A 14376-nucleotide genomic window follows, 5' to 3' on the forward strand; every position below is an offset into this window, starting at 1 on the left:
CAAAAATTCAGGCAAGTTGACCAAAAGTGAGAACTGACTAATCTTTTGCTGGGTTGGGTAATTTTAAAATATTAGCTCTATTGATTAAATAATTGCGCATGTGTCTTACAGTCGTCCAAACGAATAATGGCTTATAACCTTGGACAAAATCGTGAATTTTTATATGGTCCACTGTAATCTCCTTCATTCCAGTAGACCAATACATTTTTTCCGACTGTTTTGCGGGTGATTCTTCTGATTTCGCTGATCAACTGTGCAGCATCCCAATGGATGCATTTAAGAAAAATCTGTATTTTTTTACTCAGTTTGATTGAAAATGAGTATTGCATTAAGTTTATTTGCATTGTACTGTATAAATGGCTTGATTTTATGTAAGTAAATAGAACATAGCTTTATTAAGTGCCTCCAAATTATGGTGTTTCTAGGTAAGGATATTAGAAATAATTCAAATATTAAAAAACTACCTCCACCACCAGAAGATTACTATTTAAACTATGATTACGATCTCGCAAACAATTCTAATGATGTAGCGTTTAAGTCCGACTCACTAATACTACCAAATCCAGAAAGTTTGGATTCCAAATATACGATAGACATTTTGCCCAATATTGAACTGCCCGATGATTCTCTGGCGGACTCGGACTTAAAAGATCACAATTTCATCGATAACATCATGTACGTCTATTACGGATCTCATAATAGGAATTTAGGAAATTATGGGCCAGAAATTATTATTATCGGTTCGGTGTTAAGTTGTGCAGCACAGCTGCTTACGATATTTTGTGTGCTACTCAAGAAAAATCAAAAAGGGGACAAAACCATGAAATACATGTTTTTCCAAATAATGGGGTCTTTCTGCATATCAAACTTAATCTTTATGCTAGGAGTTTATGTGAGTAAAACTACTGAACGATAATGAAAGTGTATCTAGTCGAATAGATTCAACCGAATTTTGTTAATTCTGTTCTAGGCAACTAAAAGTAGTACAAAATGTTTGGTGATATCTTTGATACTACATTTCCTCCATCTCATGACGGCGTTTTGGCTGTTCCTATACTGCTTCTACGTCTACAGACAGTTCTCCGATAAAGGACTGGTGAAACTCAAACACTTAAAAATCAAATATTTAAATATCGTCGCTTACGACTTACCTACAGTCATCACTTTGGTAACAATTCATTAAAAACACAACTGATTACAGATTTACAAATTCTTTTTTAGATTTCGTATTTCATAATGCCGAACAGCTACGAGTCGAAACGCTTCTGCTTCATATCGGTCCAGAAAGGTATGATCTTGAATTATATGCTACCCGTCTCTATCTTAATAATCCTAACCACCATATATTCCCTGAGCGGCATTCGAAAAATCAACATGGAGCTTTCGAAACTGGAGTTCAACAGTTCCGCGGAATCCCTGAACGCCTTTCGTAACGAGTTGGAAATGTTGAAAGATAAAAAAGACGAGACGACCGACGAGGAAGTACTCAGTCTGCGCGAGTCCAAATCTTGTCTTAAATTTTTGTGCATGATACAAACCGGCTACGATATCGTTTGGTTTGTCGTTGTCTTGGCTCTCGAAAACGTGAATAATAGCAACGGGATGGCGATAATATACGCGATTACTTCCTGCGTCTTGGTAAGAATTAATCGAAGTAATGAAATTTCGGTTTATTTTTTATGTTTTTTAGAATTGGTACATTTTCATAAGACGGAAAATTTTCCTGCCTGACATTACCCACACCCCTGAAGCTGTCGATAATGTTCAAAAGGAGCAGCAGGAGAAGAGCACGACTACTACATCGACCGACGTTTCACGGCGGGGTTCTTCAGATAGCGTACCTTTATTAAACTCGGACAGTTGTACGGAAATGAGAGAATTGCGTTTAGATCAAATAAGTACTATTAGCAACTAGGATGTAGCGACGTAGCGACTAAACAACTGCAATATTTTACTCTTATCGTTTCTACACGATTATACTCGTAGATCTCAACCGTTGTGATTTTCGTACTTAAGTGTATATATTTTTTCAAACAGCTATTTGTATATTTAATGTCTGTCTATTTAACTTTGCCGTGTGTATAAGCAGCAAAAGGTTTTGCAAAACTCTTTTCGAATGTTTCGATAAACGATTTTTTAAAACGTTAAAATTTGACATCGGCCTATATCAGTATTACCTTAGATCTTAAGAAATTCCTCGTATTGGAAATGAGCACAAATTAAGAACAATTGAAAATAATGCAGTAGTAAAAAATGTTTAATCGGTGGGAAATCCCACTGGTTTTTAATAAATGTTGTTTGAAGTGACCTACGTTTTTATTTTAGGATAATAGCTCATCGATATATGCGTTTTTCTAAAAAACTTCCTAGTATTCTTGTCTTTGATTTACAACGGACGGAATATTTATTGAAACTTTTTTTTTCGATATTAACAAATCGAGCCATTTTGCGAATCAAATTTACGAACATCATTGTCGTTATGAACGTTTTGTGCCCGTTTGTAACAACAGCTGTTCGTTGCACGAAGAAAATTAAAGAACGTCCTCACAAAGAATGCAATGAAAGAAGAGGCTAAAAATGAATTGTTCCCACTACAAAACCAAACTGAGACTGGAGGAAACTCGGCATCTTGGTTCTTTTTGTTCTCAGGAAGAACACTTGGAAAACTATTTTGTTCTCGACAAGAACATTCCTCTTTTTCTGTTCTCAGCGAGAACAGTCCAATTTTGACGTTGTTCAGATCGTCGCTGTGTTCCGAGGAACGAGATGTAAAAAGGATAGTTTTCTTCGGCAAAGCTCTCGGTCCCTACTTTGTAAAAATATTCGAATACAGATTTTTCGAGAAAAAAAATTACCACAGCATCACCGAATACTTCAATAACAATTTTTTTTTATTCGTTCATTATTTATGCATTCGAGTTTTCAGAATTTAACTCTCAAGAAAAACGCGTTTCCTAAAGTATATTATCTTCGCCCACAATGATTAATACCAAAAATAAAACAAATATAAAAAAAACGGCATGATATTTATGCGATAAAAGATAAAAATTGAACTGGCAATATTTATATAACTTTTTTTTAAAATAGTACGGTAAATGCCACAAACCAGATATAAATTCATAGAAATTTTGAATTTGACTTAAAAACTAATAGCGAAAGGTGTATTCCCCTTACAGAAAAGAAAAAAGACAGTGTTCTCATATTTATTTATTCAAATCTTCTTCGTCCGATTCACTCGAATCTGGAAAATAATAAAACAGGTTTGAAAAAAATAAATAAGTGAAAGTTTTATACGAATATAGAGTATTAACTAGATTGAGCAATTTCCGGGCTTGTAACCTATTAGTAGTTCATATGTACAGTAGGTACAAATTAATGTTTTGTGTAAGTAGGCTATTAGTAGTTCACTACGTACCAGTAGGTACAAATTAAAGTTTTGTGTCAGTAGGCATTGGCTACCAATGACATTTAAGATACTGATGACATTTGCTTTATAGGTTATATCTAGACATTTTGGGAGAAATATCTGAATTCTTAAGGCAAGACGTTTCACTGAAACCATTCAGTTCAGTTGAACTACAACTTGTAGATCAAACGAACCGATGACAAAATCGTGTCATTTTGTTTTTTGATATGTCTCTCAAAACGCTTAAAAACCCACAACGAGGCGACCAGTCCGAAAAATTGCTCAACCGTTGAGATCTGGCACCAAAGCCTACAAACCAAGATAAAGTACTAACTAGTTTCTGCTAAAAATCTGCAATTCAAAAAGCAAATTTAGGAATAAGAAAATTTAAAATTTCCGTAAATATTATCACGTTGCGCTCACCTTTATCGTCGAATATCAGCAAGGGCTCTTCGTTTTCATTGAAGCCTTGCACGGCGCTATCACTGCTACTGCTAACTTGGGATATTAACAAGCCTAATCTTCCTTTTAACCTGTGCAGCGGCGTGAGGAGCGTGAGCCGATTCTCTATACTTCCGATCATAGGAGCCAACAGCTCTTGCAATTCCGGATTGGACATAAGGATGCTGCCGTGGACTTGCAGAACGTGCTTCAACCACAAAGAACCGATCTGACTTCTAAAAATTAACCCGTAAAAGATTTACCGAATATCAGATTTTTCGTCGTACTCACGCTAAAGTTTTTCCTTTCAAGAGCTGTGTCAGTTCTTGGATTAACGGGATAAGGGCAGAAACCGGCAGCCTTTTTACGGTGTTTCTAATCACGCTGTCGTCTTTTCTGTATAAAACGGTTCTGAGTATGTCTTGATCTTTACTGTGCAACCCTTGGATCAACAACTGCGACAAGTTATCGACTTTAGGCACTCCCTTAACGAGGTCCGATTTGTTCAGCGTTAGGTTTTCCAGTCTCTTCTCCATGGGAATTTCCATCGTACCTTCGCTTTTCCTTTTCGTCGTTGCAACCGAAGATGTTAGTGGAGTTAAGTACTGAACGCTGTCGTTAACGACGGGCGTTCGAGTTTTTAGCGTCTGATCTTCTTTAGATATCGAAACTGTCCTCGGGTCTTTCCTCACAAGGCATTGGACTTTCTTATAGGCACTTATTTCCTGAAATTTTGACAGAGAATCACTCGGTTTTCAAAATACTAAAAATCTGCACATAAAGACTGACGTAGGACATTCACGTTTAGAATAAAAAAGCAAATATTCCAATGATTTATACCGAAACAACAAAACTTATTTTAACTTACCACGTTTTCAAAGGTTAGAAGTATTTCAGTACCGTATCCTAAGCATAAAGTTTCGTCGTCTCTATAAATTGCCCCAATGATTCTGATAGGCGTTACCACCTCGTTACTTTGACCCGTGTCTGAAACAACCTGAAGTGTTGTTTTAGGTTTGAATGGTTTATTGCATTTCCTGGAAAATCGGTAAACGGTTAAATTAATTTTATACAACAAAACCATTTGACGATGAAAATCATGAATTTGTATAACTACTGTTTTTTAAATTACCCATTAAGTGTATGCCGATAAATGTGTACAACACCACTTCTGACGGTAGCAGCTAAATTGGTGGATCCGTTTCTCGCAATATTCACAGAAACATTTTGGACGATGTCTTCCATTAGAAAACTTGCCACGGCATTCTTACTGCTCCCATTACTACTTAAACTCCAACAGCTTAAAAGTCTATCCCCCTGCAAAGTAAAATTATTACTTATTAATTATTATTCAGGATAATTACTAATGCTAAAACTCATTACCTTCGATCCACTAATAAAATATGCACCCTCTGATTCTCTCGGATTAATATATTGTAAGAAAATAACATCCGAACTGTGCCCGGTAAAAACTTGAAGTACCTCTTTTGTATCTACATCCCATAATTTCACATTTTTTGATGCCGTTAAAATCTGATTGCTATCAGGAATAGCTAAAACTGATGATATTTTCTCATTTCCTCCTTTCCACTTTCTAAAAAGATTACAGTAAAGTTAGTCAGTTAAAGAATATCGACAAAATTGAAATATATATGTTTTCACATACTTCAATAGTTTTTGTTTCTGTAAATTCCATATAAATACATCTTGATCGGCACCAGAATACACTATACTACTATCAATGGTGGACAAACAATTTATTGACTGACTTGTCTGACTGTTAATTGTACACTCTAAGTTAGCATTTGCTATCGAGTATACAAGTAGAAGTCCAGACGTTGATCCCAGAACTATATTTGGGCACAAGTTTGAATTTGATTCCCTCCGTTTTTTCTTTTTGGGAGAAGCGCCCTAAAAAGTGCAAATGAATAAGTTATACAAACATTCACAAAACATGTATTAAAATTTGATATATTTACTGAGAAATAGGTACAATAATTATAATAGTATGTTATATTTATGTACTTACTGTGTTTGAGTCTGAATTAGAGGGTAAAAAATGTAAACAAGTACAAGGAGACGTTAGATGATAATCCGGGGTAAATTCTTGTTCAAAGTTGTTAGAAATCGTGTCCCAAATTTTTAATTTCCCATCTGTTGAAATGTACGCGAAATATTTGCCATCCTTACTAAACTGTAAGGCCATCGTGCACGCTATTAACCACTAACACATGTTCTAACCTCAATTATCTCGAATCTCGAATTATTTTGAATGAATCTACTATACCGACCACAAAACACCTAAGAAATTACCTACTGGGTCAAGTTTACTGTCTAGTAGAAGAGTCGTATTCCTTTGGCTTATTGTGAAGAACTTCAGGGCACATACTATAAATTGACTTTCAATCAATTTATTTCCAATCAGGATGGGCCCAAAGACTTTTTTTATAAATATAGAGTCAACATACAGTTGGACTATTGAACTCATAACAGACGAACCTATCAAATTACCCATATGATCACTAAATTATATTTTTGGTCTTTATCTTCTATGGCTGTGTTTTGTATGGTTTATTGTTCTGTCATGGATTGATTCCTTGTTCTGTCCATCTGCCATCTGTCATTTCTGTCAGGTGTCAAACGTCATATGTTTTTCTGATCTGTCAATGATCAAAGTTGTGTTGGCAGAATATGGTATTTAACTTTTGTAAATAAACAAAAAATTCTAATTACGAATTATAATTTTTTCCTACATTATTAAAGAAAGATGTCGTCTTGGCTTAACTTTAATGATAGCCTAAATAATCTCAAGGGACAAATCACCAATTTCGCTAATAATGTTTTGGCTGAAGATGAAGGTAATTCTAACCTTTATGAAATCTTAACATAAGTTTGTTTTTTATTTGTTTTTATATTCTAAAATATATAACCTAACATGACAAACATCTATTTTTTATTCAATGTATTTAATTCTAACGTTTGTAGGAACAGAAGCAAACACTACAGGCTATGAGGAATTAAGAAAGCGGTGTGTCCAACAAGAAGCTGAAGTGAGTATAAGCAAAGCAACAATAAAAAAATAGTTTAATATATTTAAAAAAACCATTAAAAGTATTACTTAAACAGTGATTTACATTCATCATAGTATTGCAATTACTCAGGTAATAATAGCCTAACCTTGACTTTTGACATTGCCCATGAATATGTGTTGGGTTTCAATTCATAAATACCATTTACAAATATCGAGCAATTCTTACATACTTACCTAGAAAAATTTCAAGTATATAGGACAATAATAAAATAACACTTTCCGATTTAGACTTAATTTGATTATTTACTTTTAAACAATTTTGTATTTAGTGTTTAGTATCAAGGTAATACTTGTGCTTCTTTTTCTAGCAGTGATTTTTAATAACTGTTTATTTTTTTTAGCTTGAAGATCTCAGAAGGCTTAATGAGCAACTAAAACATGTAAGTTATTTATTAATTATTTATATGTAGTTATGCATGAACTTGACAGTAGCTCAACTTTTTGAAATTATAAAAATAGATAAATATTAGCAGTTAGTTAATTAGGTATAAATTTTGATATTAAAAACATAAATATATTCGTTTTTGCTCTTTGTAAAATATATTAATATTAATTCAAAGTAGTGTCAAATTTTTTATCTCAACGTATCTCTAATATACAATGTTTCCTAAAAGCGCTAATAAAATAAATAGGTGACAAGTTATGTACGTTGCTGCCACTACTAAATGGTAGATGGCATCATAATCATAGTTTGAGAGTTTGCTCTAAAATGGCAGTTGATAGCGTTACTTTTTCAAAATCTAAGGACTTTAAGTTAATTTCTCCAAATATATATATGCCTGTCTCATTAACGTAGAATAAAAAAAAATTTTTAATTTTTACAGTTACAATAGAAACAGTTTTAATGTGTAAACTCTAACGTTTCAGCATCTTAAAATCATGGAAAATCAAAAAATAATGTAGTGTGTTGAATATTTTAAGATCTGTGGAAAAAAATATATAAAAAAACAAATTTATTCGTACAGCTGTATCAAATGTAATAGTTTTTATCATACGCCTTATTGAACATTCAGATCACATCCAATCTATTGATTTTACTGCAGACATGAAAGTTAAACAAAGATAAGCTTTTGATAAATGTTTATAGATTGATAGGGGTGTAACTGTTTCCATATGCCAGGTGTACAAATTGAAATTAAATGCACCCAAGCAAAGTTATTATTCTGAAATTTTCATCCTCTCCTTCAAATATACGATTTTATACGAATCAATGATGATGGGGTACCTATTTGGGGTATTTATATAACATTCTATCCCCTTACCTTCTTTGCTTTTTTTAAGTTAGGACAAAATGGTAATAAATCAAACTTGAACACTTATATTTACATTTATGTACAACTTGAGAGGTAAAAGTAGTGGAGATGTGGCCATAGGCTTTTGTTGGACAAATATATTAGAATATTACACACGCCGCTGAACACAAAAATTATTATATAACAAAAATACCCAGTACGGCAGCTGTAAGTTTTTTTCTTTCATTTTCTTTTACACCCTCATTCGTACACCAGGAAAATTAGCAAAAATAAAAGAGAAACTCGAAATTTTAGCGAAAAGTGACTCGTTTATAACTATCGCATTTATTGCTAAAATTTTATAAAACCTATGACAAGTTGAGGGTTTTGTCATACTTTAAAAGTGTGCCAAAAATGGGCGCTGTAGGTGCAATAATTTTCGCACAATTCAATTTGTTTATAACGGAGGCTCCAAAAGTTATGAACTCTATGCCTCTGTACAGGCGTTAATTTTCAACCAAACATGATTCTGAAAGCGTCATTGTAATCTTAAAGACGTAATTATGCGACCTATTAAAATATATGACCGTTTTTTTGACATTAACATTATCAAATTGTGCATTAAAAAACTGTGCGTAATTTTGTAAATTAAAAAAAATTCAGTATAAAAGATGCATTTTTCCTGGGGTTCAGGGCTATTCTACGAATTCGTAAATATGCCCATTGTTATTTTTTCGTCGAGCTACCCCTGTTTTTTTAAAAAATAAGTTTCTACGATGAATAGAAGCCGAGATATTGCAAAATTTTATAGCGCGCGTTATCTTGAACTTCTGTACAGAGGCTTAAAGTTCATAACTTTTGGAGCCTCCATTATAAACAAATTGAATTGTGCGAAAACTATTGCACCTACAGCGCCCACTTTTGACATACTTTTGAAGTATGACAAAACCCTCAACTTGTCATAGGTTTTATAAGATTTTAACAATAAATGCGATAGTTATAAACAAATTAAAAAATGGGCACTTTTCTTGTTTTTTTGCAATAACTTTTTTGTTTATTAACCGATTTTAATTCAACAAGTCTCATTTTGTAGATAATTTTACTCCCTATAAGCTGTCTGTGAGTATCACTTTTCGCTAAAATTGATGGTTTTCCCTGCAAAGTGAAAAAACTGTTTCCTCACTTATTTGTTTAAATAGAAAAGTTAGCTAATAAAATTTTTTAACACACGAGATGAGAGGTGTCTTGTATTATGTTCCTTTAGACAATTTTACAATAATCTCGCGGATAGGACTTTTTTCGAGTAAAAATTTAATTTGCTTGGCCTATCGGGATAGGCAAGCGGCAGGCAAGCAAGCTTAAGCGCGCAGGAGCAACGATTCAAAATGCATCGCGGTTTCGAGGGTTCAAGGACATCTCCCTCGAAATCCAAAAAATAACGGTTTCATCGGTTGCCGTCGATATAAAAACCAACGAAGTGTAATTTACGTTCAACTGTAGCAATATCAAACAGTGTTATCGAAAGTAAACAGACAGATGTTATTATTTATTCAAGCCGATAACGGGTCCAAAATATATCCACAAGCGCATTTAAAGCCTTATTTGTTCACCAGAAATCCTCACGCTTTTTACACGTTACCTGCGGCACACTCAACATATCTTCGGGTAGATAACACTTATCTTGGAAGTGTACGTTGATGTTTCATAATGTTTGACGAGAAAAAACGGCAACCAAAATTTGCCCGGGAAGACGTCGATATCGGTTCTGGTGGTTGCGCGTGCAGCTCAGGAAATTCTAGACATTCCAAAACTGCTCTTGTTTGCTTTTGATTACTCTACCCCTTCAATTTTGATACACCATCCTCAGCGAGAAACTGAGGAAGTGAGAAAGATAAGAGGCGATCGAAAACAACGCGATATTGCATCTTACTCAAATTAAACATTTTAAATATTATTTATTGATTTAATAACTAGTAAATGATCACTTTGTCGCTATAATTCATAAAACAGCTGTAATAACGAACACGAAATTACGTTAATTATTAAAGTTATTAATTTTTTTTTATTGACGTCGCAAATTTGAATCGTTATTGAATCTGTTCCGAAAATCTATTGCCTTAGCACAAGCGATGCAAATTTGCGGACTTTTCCTCCTCAGTTCTAACGATTTTTTAAGTAAAAATTCTTGTTGTTCGAAAGAGGTGTCGTTTCTGCAGGATGAAAAAGATAATATTTCTGTGTAGGTACCTAGGTCAAAACTGTCCTTTTTTTAAGCACTGGAAAAGCTCACTGTTACTTTTTAACTTCTCTAATTTGGTGTGGCACTTCTCCCAAATAATTAATAAACCCATAAAGTGCCTATAATAATTAAAATTATTATTTATTATAAACAGCAGCAATTAAAAATAATAGTAACCAAAGTAGGTAGTATTGTCTGTAATATTTTGTTTGTTGTAATTTTTGCTACTGTTCTTATTTATTTGCCGTGTGTATATCATTTTAATTGTCTTTGGCAATTATTTCAATTTTCAGTATTTTCCAAAGGCCTATCGACAAATCTTTCTGAACATTCATAATATATGATTCAATAACAGATTAAATATTATATATCTCATGTCTAAAGATTAGAGTCTAGACAGTCTCCATTTTTTTTTGTTAGTAGAAGTAGGCAAAGAAAGTTGCTGTACAAAAATGAGTGACACTATTCAAGAAGTCGAAGTTGCAGAAGACGGTGTACTTGAAGACATATATTTGTTGTAAAAATAATAAGAATTATAATCATTATGTTAAATACGACGAAAATCTAAAAAATATTTAAGTTTGACCGGTTATAACTTCGTCAATATTAGTCCAAAAACTTTTGAAAACGCATCATTTTGAAGGGAATCTCATCTAGTTTTTTTTGTACAGCAATTTTCTTTGCCTCCTTCTACTAAAAAAAAAAATAGAAAAAAATTAAAAAATCTTATTTTCTGCTTTTTTAAAATAGTTTATTAGTGATTTTTTGCATAAAATTTTTCTTTAAATATTTTAAATAAGGTATTTCGCTGGTAAATTCAATTCTCTACAAAATTTTTCCTATCAACTATACCGAAATTTTGCTTCGTTTTCGAGCTATATTTAAAAAACTACAAAAGTGCATTTTCACCCCTTCAATTTCAACCCTCTAATTTAATAGTACCCCGCGGTTTTTTCATTTTTAATGACCCTTCGAACAAGTCGTATGTGATGAAAATCCTTAAACGTCTTATTTCCTTCATTTTTTTCAAAAAATGAGAATTAAAACGTATAAGAGTAAGCGCGACGAAAATCGAAAATTGGCTGTTTGAGCGGTCATATATCAGTCAATTTTCATCCAAAAATATTTTACAACCTCTTATTTTGAAGGAAATTTTATCTACTTTTTTTTATGAAGCAATGCCTATACCTATCTTTACAAAAAAAAAGCTAGAGGTAAAAAAGTAAAAAAAATAAAAAGATCGAATTTTTTGCTTTTTTTTCAAATTGTTTAACGATTTTTTGCGTAAAATTTTCCTTTTAATTTTTTTAAATAAGCCATTTCGATGGGAAATTCAATTCTCTAAATAATGTTTCCTATGAATTATAGCGAAATTTTGTGTCATTTTCGAGCTACAATTAAAAAACTGAAAGGGGTGCGTTTTCACCCCTATCTCCAATTTCCACCCTCTAATTTAATAGCACTCCGCGGTTTTTACATCTAAAATTACCATTTGAACGATTCATGTAATAAAATATCTTGAACGTCATAGTTTCTTTAAAATCCTTTAAAACAAACAAAACAAGGCACAAGAGATTATCTTTTTTGAAATTTTTCTTTTCAGAATGACTGAAATTCTCAGTCAAATGAAAAAAGTATGTAATATCTTAAAAATGCATTTACATTTAGAAAGATGGCAAATCAAATACCCTTTTAATTGACTGCTAACCTCGAAATATGCAACTAACTGCATACATGTATCTAAGTAAATGAATTTTTATCGATAAGGAAACAACTATATACCGGAAACGTTGCAGTAAGCGGTTGTACATACGTACATAAGTATTGCAAGCAACCTAACGGAAATTTTTATATATCCATTAGGTACCATATTTTCTTTCAGGTCTCTAAAGCTGGTTGCTTTTGAGACGGAAACCGAAGTTCCGTAATATCGAAGCATGTGTTGAGAAATACATCTATACAAATATTTCTCCCGTATACGGGGTGTCTGTTTCCGATCTGCACCGTGAGGATCTCGGCTATCTTAAGAGATAGATATATAACTGTCAAATTTCGCTCGGAGTAACAGTTGAACGTTTTGTTTCCAAAAACACTCTTTGTAGAAATGGATAATTTGATATTTCGTCAGCTTTTTCTATTTTATGCTTATTTGTCATGGCGTCGTTAATATTATTTGAGGACGTATCCTACGACGTGGCATTCGAGTGCGGTCGATAAATGGGTTACAGGGTCCTCCCGAATGCCAGACCTATCAGCTGCCGCTTAATAAAACTTCTGGAAACTAATAATAACATTTATCTGGCATCGGGGCTAAATCTAAACAAATATTTAAATAATACTGACACATGCAACAATCAATAATCGGACCTAATTTTTCCCATGATAATTCATGGAATAATGGAGGAATCTTATCGGGTGGTTTAATTGGGGGATCTTATCGTCGAATCTCCATGGTAACAGAAAGGTGCGTATAAAATAGGGAACCGACGCGTTCTTTTGTCTTTTTGCAACAAAGTGCATCGTCGGTGTATTAGAAAGTGTCTATCGGTTGGTAAGTCTCATGTACACTATAAGTAGCCCTTAAAATATGATGCTACTGCAGTCGCCCATTCTAATTCGTAGCTTTCCAACAAAAAAATACATAAAAAAGCTCATTTTTTACTAAATTTTAATCACTAACGCCACTAAAATATTTTTAATTGAATATAAACTGTTTGAAAAGTTTCAATATTTTTTTGTAATTTTATCATTTTTATTGAACGGATATAACCAATTTTTTTTTCCAAAAATTCTTTACTTACTCGGAAGAACTAGTAAAAGTTCTGGCAGTTATTTGAACAAAAAAAAGTGTCGAAGATGTATTAAAAGTATAATTTTTTACCTAAATTAAATAAATTGAATAATAACAAATAATTTCACCAAAAGAAAATTTTTACGAATAGATATTATAAATTAAATTTATCTTTCTTAATTGAAATATTAATCGGAACAGCCTGCTGACTGATAAAAAAATCACTAGGTCTCTTGGTAATCTCAGATGTATATTTTCACTTTTGTACATGTCTGCCTCTGATCTGAAGCTTCGCATCGATCAATTTATTCGATACGTATCTAACGGCACCCTGGGCTTCCTTTTTTTACTAATAAAAACATCTAATATCCTCCACTTTCGTGATGTCGTGTAAGTAAAAGTTCGCCAATAACTATTACTTATCAATTTTACCGTACGATACAAGTAGACGTATAATTAAAACGAAGCTAATCGGCAATGAAGGACAAACTGGTTCGTTTTATCCATTTTTCCAACCATTATGTCTATTTCGTACTTGCAGTGTAGATATTATTATTCTAACGAAGGAACACCCTGTATATTTGCTTGATGGTTTCTGTCCCCATATATTTTACTATACATGTAACGTGACACAACTGGGCCGTGTTAACGATATTTATTTTACAAAAGGAGCGTTATCTCAGGAAACGGTTGTTTGTCGAAATCAAATTTCCGAGACTGTTCGAAAAATGTACTCCGTTTGGAGCGAATGACTAGTAATGGTTCCATTGTACTTAGAAATTATTATTGGCATATCGATGTGTCACTCACATCCTAGTAGGTGCCTGTGCGGAAATTTAAGTTCAATGTTTGAAAATTGAAGCTGTTTTTATTTCTTTGACAACGTTTCTATTGTACAAGCTCTCAAAACGTAGAACTTTTTAAAGAATAACCACAAAATAACCAAATTAAGTCTATGTGTCTGTGATTTATGCTTATGTATCAATTTCAATGTACCTCCCAGATTTTTATTCTTAAAAGATGCTTGACCTCCTCTCCGTTTTCATTATAATGTCCTGTGCAGGTAGGTATATTATTATATATTAAAAACGAATAAAAAACGCACATCTCAATTTAAAGGTAATAAACTTCGGTCGGTGTTAATACATTTTTTTTTACTTTGAGCACGGAAGCATA

General features: G+C 32.9%; 3 protein-coding genes across 3 annotated transcripts in view; 2 read left to right on the plus strand and 1 right to left on the minus strand.

Moving 5' to 3' along the window:
• Positions 1-409: 409 nt before the first annotated feature.
• Positions 410-1915, plus strand: LOC108907649. The gene is made up of 4 exons (XM_018711407.1): positions 410-892; positions 971-1168; positions 1222-1638; positions 1691-1915. The coding sequence occupies exons 1-4, from the start codon at positions 413-415 to the stop codon at positions 1913-1915; spliced, it is 1320 nt and encodes a 439-aa protein (XP_018566923.1). The 5' UTR covers positions 410-412.
• Positions 1916-3192: 1277 nt separating this feature from the next.
• On the minus strand, positions 3193-6114 carry LOC108907618 (WD repeat-containing protein 43). The gene is made up of 8 exons (XM_018711362.1): positions 5877-6114; positions 5514-5758; positions 5231-5441; positions 4980-5164; positions 4716-4884; positions 4139-4572; positions 3830-4083; positions 3193-3241 (listed from the first exon to the last, which is right to left on the minus strand). Exons 1-8 carry the CDS (start codon positions 6051-6053, stop codon positions 3204-3206), a joined length of 1713 nt encoding a protein of 570 aa, XP_018566878.1. The 5' UTR covers positions 6054-6114; the 3' UTR covers positions 3193-3203.
• Positions 6115-6517: 403 nt separating this feature from the next.
• LOC108907652 (thyroid receptor-interacting protein 11) overlaps positions 6518-14376 on the plus strand; it is a 34944-nt gene continuing 27085 nt past the window's right edge. Inside the window, exons 1-3 of the mRNA XM_018711410.1 lie at positions 6518-6705; positions 6833-6897; positions 7280-7318. Of these exons, the coding sequence (XP_018566926.1) occupies positions 6615-6705; positions 6833-6897; positions 7280-7318 (195 nt within the window). The 5' untranslated portion in view covers positions 6518-6614. The remainder of the gene's footprint in view (positions 6706-6832; positions 6898-7279; positions 7319-14376) is intronic.

This window comes from Anoplophora glabripennis, unplaced genomic scaffold (genome assembly GCF_000390285.2).
Source record: "Anoplophora glabripennis isolate ALB-LARVAE unplaced genomic scaffold, Agla_2.0 scaffold51, whole genome shotgun sequence".
Taxonomy (NCBI): domain Eukaryota; kingdom Metazoa; phylum Arthropoda; class Insecta; order Coleoptera; family Cerambycidae; genus Anoplophora; species Anoplophora glabripennis.

Excerpts from the sequence above, each read along its gene's own strand:
- LOC108907649 (XM_018711407.1), top strand. The coding sequence starts at position 413 with ATGGTGTTTCTAGGTAAGGATATTAGAAATAATTCAAATATTAAAAAA. Across the intron at positions 893-970 it reads TCTTTATGCTAGGAGTTTAT|GCAACTAAAAGTAGTACAAA; the intron begins GTGAGTAAAACT and ends ATTCTGTTCTAG. Across the intron at positions 1,639-1,690 it reads CGATTACTTCCTGCGTCTTG|AATTGGTACATTTTCATAAG; the intron begins GTAAGAATTAAT and ends TATGTTTTTTAG.
- LOC108907618 (XM_018711362.1), bottom strand. The coding sequence starts at position 6,053 with ATGGCCTTACAGTTTAGTAAGGATGGCAAATATTTCGCGTACATTTCA. Across the intron at positions 5,759-5,876 it reads CTAATTCAGACTCAAACACA|GGCGCTTCTCCCAAAAAGAA; the intron begins GTAAGTACATAA and ends TGCACTTTTTAG. Across the intron at positions 5,165-5,230 it reads ATTTTATTAGTGGATCGAAG|GGGGATAGACTTTTAAGCTG; the intron begins GTAATGAGTTTT and ends TTTACTTTGCAG.